General features: G+C 37.0%; 1 protein-coding gene across 3 annotated transcripts; it reads right to left on the reverse strand.

Annotated features, from left to right (window-relative positions):
* Positions 1 to 520: 520 nt before the first annotated feature.
* On the reverse strand, positions 521 to 4,286 carry si:ch73-14h1.2 (putative ferric-chelate reductase 1). 3 transcript variants are annotated; one of them, XM_058413297.1, is made up of 6 exons: positions 3,739 to 4,286; positions 3,023 to 3,215; positions 2,122 to 2,261; positions 1,278 to 1,375; positions 1,107 to 1,203; positions 522 to 1,007 (listed from the first exon to the last, which is right to left on the reverse strand). In XM_058413297.1, exons 2-6 carry the CDS (start codon positions 3,213 to 3,215, stop codon positions 945 to 947), a joined length of 591 nt encoding a protein of 196 aa, XP_058269280.1. In that variant the 5' UTR covers positions 3,739 to 4,286; the 3' UTR covers positions 522 to 944. The 3 variants fall into 3 exon arrangements, 2 of the variants coding, with proteins under 2 accessions (XP_058269280.1, XP_058269279.1); XR_009206962.1 differs by having other exon boundaries at positions 521 to 1,007; positions 2,111 to 2,261; positions 3,023 to 4,286; XM_058413296.1 differs by having other exon boundaries at positions 3,023 to 4,286.
* Positions 4,287 to 4,715: the final 429 nt, after the last annotated feature.

Here is a 4,715-nt window from a genome sequence, read left to right on the forward strand (position 1 = left end):
TTTGCAGGATAATCACAGACACTGAGGTATCTTATTAACATTTATGGCATTTGGCAGACGCCCTTATCCAGAGCAACTTACAACTTTTATCTAATTTTATACAACTGAACAATTAAGGGTTAAGGGCCTTGCTCAGGGGCCCAGCTTAGTGGACCTGGGATTCGGACTCACATCTTTCTGATCCAGCACCTTAACCACTAAGCTACCACATCCATGGTATTTACAGTATTATTGCTGTATTTTATTCATTTGCTGGATGAATTATTTCGCTGTGGCGTTAAATCATGACATTTCTCATGTGAAGACATCTCACTTGATTAGCAAATTTTTAGACCATTGTGTCCATTAGACTGATTCCTTCCCCAATAAGGTAAAGTTGTCTAAATAAACAGGTTTTCACGACAGGTTTTCTAAGTAGATATGTCAACGAACAGTATTAGAGAACCCCCACCCCCCCAAAAGCAATTAAAATAAAACATCCATTGGTGTTTTTTGTGTGTTTATTTTTTATTTTTATTTATTTATGGTGGTAAACATAACCTGTTTCGCTATGAAGAGCTGAGATTTCATCACGTTCTGGTGATTACTTTTTGATTTTTTTAATCAAGTTTATTAACTTTTATTTCAAAATAACCAAATGTGCCATATTGTCATGTCAGTTTATTACAAAAACAATGTTGCTCATAAAAACCTGTCAGAAAATAAGCCTAAGAGCGTTCAAATGGGCTGGACATCATCTCTGTATAAATATAAATAAACACGATTCTTTATGTACATGAGAGAATCTCATAAGAGTCAAGCACTACAAAGAAATCATTTACCTTTTCTAATCTCCATCCACACTGTCTGGATAATATTTACTTTTTTCCATCATTTTGACTTCCACAGAACAGATTAAAATCAGTATTCCTAATATTTGTGCTAGCGTCCATTTACCCCACAGATCAGAGTAAAGATGAAGCTCTGGAGAGTCCAGTCAGTGCGATCAGGATGCAGAAAGACATCATCTGGATTATCAGAAGGAAACGGTGTTTTAGGAATGAAAATAGAGATTGTAGTGCAGAGGTGATTGATCACACCGGAGATATTTATATTACTGAATTTACCAGAAGGTTCACAGCTGGAGCAGGACTGTTGGATAGCAGGATAGTCTGGCTGTTCACCATGGTCCAGAACTCGGCATAATTCTTCACAAATGTTGCACTGCAAAAGAAAATTGTGTAAGAGTGCAGGTCTGATCAGTTCAGTTAGAAACCTATGAGAGACAGCACTAGTACCAGAACATAATATTGTCCAGAGCAGATGTTAGTGGTGCGACCCACATGACCTCAATCCGGGTTAATTCATTTGCTGCAGAGTGGCTGATGGTTGACTTCTAAAGGAGGAAAAGGACAAGAAAAATTGATTAATGCTCCTGTAATAACAGTTAAGGAAGTAGACGCATACTGTTAGATTGGATTAGGTTAGATTTTTAATAGCTTTGCTTAGAAAATATTAATTCAGTTAGAATAGACCGCATTAGCACTGCATGGAATAGATTAGATTTGGAAATAGAGAGATTGGATTAGAGAAGAGAGATTCCAATTTTTAATCTAATCTAATCTAAATGGGATAGATAGTTTAAGGTTGATTAAATTAGGATATATTATATTAGATCATACGAGATAGATCAGATTGCGATAAATTATATTAAGAGATTGGATTGGGATAAACAGATTAGATTTGTGTAGGTAGACTATTAGGGTTAGATTAAGATAGATCAATAAAATACCTAGATTAAAGTAGAGTAGGATAAATAGATTAGATTAGGATAGGTAGATTATATACATTAAAATGGGACGATTAGATTAGGACAGAGAGATTAGATCAATGTAGATAGATTTGATTTGGATAGACAGATTAAATTATTGTAGATAGAGGGCATAAGTTTATATCAGATAGTTTGATTAGACCAGATAGATTTGATAATGGTAGATATTAGGCTATATCAGATAGATTTGAGCAGGGTAGGTATATTAGATCAGGACTGAGAGATTTGATTAGGGTAGATGGAGCGATTTGGTGCCATACTGATCTGAGAGTCGTGTTACGAGCATTGTGAATATAGAACCTGTACGCTACTTCGGTGCTGAAACAGTCGTGCAGTCGGACCAGACTGGCGTTTCCCGGCATGAAATATCCCACTGTCCTCTTGCCTGATGATGTCCGAGCTTGCAGCATGAAGCCCTCGAATTCTGTGCTGTTCACTGACTCCAGAGTCACTGGTGAGTTAAAATACATTCACACAATCAGCTCTGTGGTCCATTTAATATGACAACATGACTAAATTGTCAAGTTCTGATTCACTTGATTATTGTTCAGCAGCTCTGACTATAATTTCAGCTGTAATTCAAACAAGAAGTTTCCTATAAATCGGCTTAGTCTGATATGTTTCTAGAGTAACAGCTCATTCACACAGACACGTAAAAGCAGATAGCCTACATAACATAAGGCTAAAGATAAGCTGATTAAAACATTGTTATTTAACAAACAAAAAAGCATGGATGGTGAAGTTTTATGGACAGAGACGCTTAGATAGCATTTATGGAAGGAGTCTCCAGTGTCGGCACATTGTAACCGGGATGGTGGAGAGAGAAAGATAGCTGCTATAGCATAAGTGATAATAGGAACTAATTTATAATGGACATTGCACAACATTAGTTAACTACAAATATAATCATTATTAATTGTTTAACTATATAATCATTATTAATTGTATAAATTAAATAAAACACAATGGTATGTGCTGTTAGAGGAAAATAATCCACTTCGCATCAGGCTGCACCTCACCACCCCAATGTAGATTATTTTCTGTCATGGTTTATTCCTTAATCTGGACTATCTATAATATTTTTTTAAATGAGCTCTGTTTGACGAGACGTGAGAAACGTCTGGCTCAGATATATGAATATGTAATTCACGTGATTTCTGATCTCATCCCACATGATCTGATCTAAAATACGTAATAATGGCATAATGCAACCTCTGATCACGTCTCCGGGTGTGTATGTCGTACGGTTCGCTGTGACTCTGTACGGCGCTACGGTGCTCTGAGGCAGAAAGGACGGGTGGGTCGGTATCATACTGTCACACGCTGGTGCTATAGATCCGTCAGGGTAGGCATGCACTTGGCTCAGTGTGTACATCTTTAACAGCAGAAACAACAAGAGATACATCTGAGGAAAAGAATAGGGAAAATAGACATGGGTTAAACATAAGAGGATGGAGAGGTTATAACCACAGTGCATGTGGGATAATCAAACCATGTGCTGTTATTTAGGAGTGTGACAAATATATTTCTATTTGTTATTAGATTAAATATATAAAAAATTTTCAATTCAATTCAATTTATTTAAACAGAGAAAAAATAAATAACTAGAAATAAAAATAAATTAAATCATTAAACTATTTTATCCTTATTTTATTTTATCCCTATATGAAAAATATTTTTTTTAAAAATCACAAAACTTGTACTAAATATAGTCAATATTTTTGGAGTGTAATGGTCTTTTACAAAAAAAAGGCTTTAAAGGCTTTGGCATTACTATTGCTGCTTATTACTCTTGCTTCTTCTATTGATAAAAAGTACGTAGCACTACTTTCCCTCATTATTGTTGCTTCTTGTTATTATTTTTCCACTGGCAATGCAAATCCAATAAAACACAGGTTAATCCATTAAATTCCAGAGTTTAATCTTACCTTCAGCAGTTGTTGATTCTCACAAAGTTGGGAAGTTTCTGTCCTGTCATGAAGGTGGTACTAGAAAATATCTGACCCTAGGGGGTGGGAATTTTACCCCATTCAGTGGGATTCAGTTTCAGGTGGGTGGTTCTTTAGATTTTATTCATTTTTTTGTGCTGTTTTTGTTGTTTCAGAGCTGGTATAGAATCTGATATGGATATTTGATACACACATAGCATTTGAAAACAGTCCAGTAGGTGAAATGCATCTATTATGGCTTTCTTATGGGCGTAAACAGCTCCGGCATTAAGGATCGATACTTGATTAAACGAACTGCAAAAATCTTGTGCTTGAACTGGTATCTGCTTGCATTTGCCCAATAGGCATGGATAAACCCAGTAACTACCTCACTAGTGTTTTGTGTAGATGCACAGTGACATAACCAGATGCTAAATAAAATGTTTTTAACCCACCCATATTTATTATATTTGATTGGCCCCTTAGTTCCAGTGAAAGGAACTCTTAATGCTTCAGCATACAAAGAAATATTAGACAGTTTCATGCTCCCAACTTTGTGGGAACAGTTTGGGGATGGCCGCTTCCTGTTCCAACATGACTACACACCAGTGTACAAAGCAAGGTCCATAAAGACATGGATGAGTGGGTTTGGTGTGGAGAAACTTGACTGACCTGCACAAGGTCCTGTGGAAAGGTGAAGCTGTTAAAACCGCAAAGGACGGGCCAACTCCATATTAAACGCATGTGCATGTAAAGGCAAATATCCCAGTTTTGGCCTGGCTCGCAGTCTCCACTCTAATTCATCCCAAACGTGTCCTACGGGGTTGACGTCAGAACTCTGTGCAGGCCAGACAAGATCCTCCACACCAAACTCACTCATCCATGACCTTGCTTTGTGCACTGGTGTGTAGTCATGTTGGAACAGGAAGGGGTCATCCCCAAACGGTTCACACAAAGTTGGGAGCATGAAATTGTCC

This window comes from Hemibagrus wyckioides, linkage group LG17, assembly GCF_019097595.1.
Source record: "Hemibagrus wyckioides isolate EC202008001 linkage group LG17, SWU_Hwy_1.0, whole genome shotgun sequence".
NCBI lineage: Eukaryota > Metazoa > Chordata > Actinopteri > Siluriformes > Bagridae > Hemibagrus > Hemibagrus wyckioides.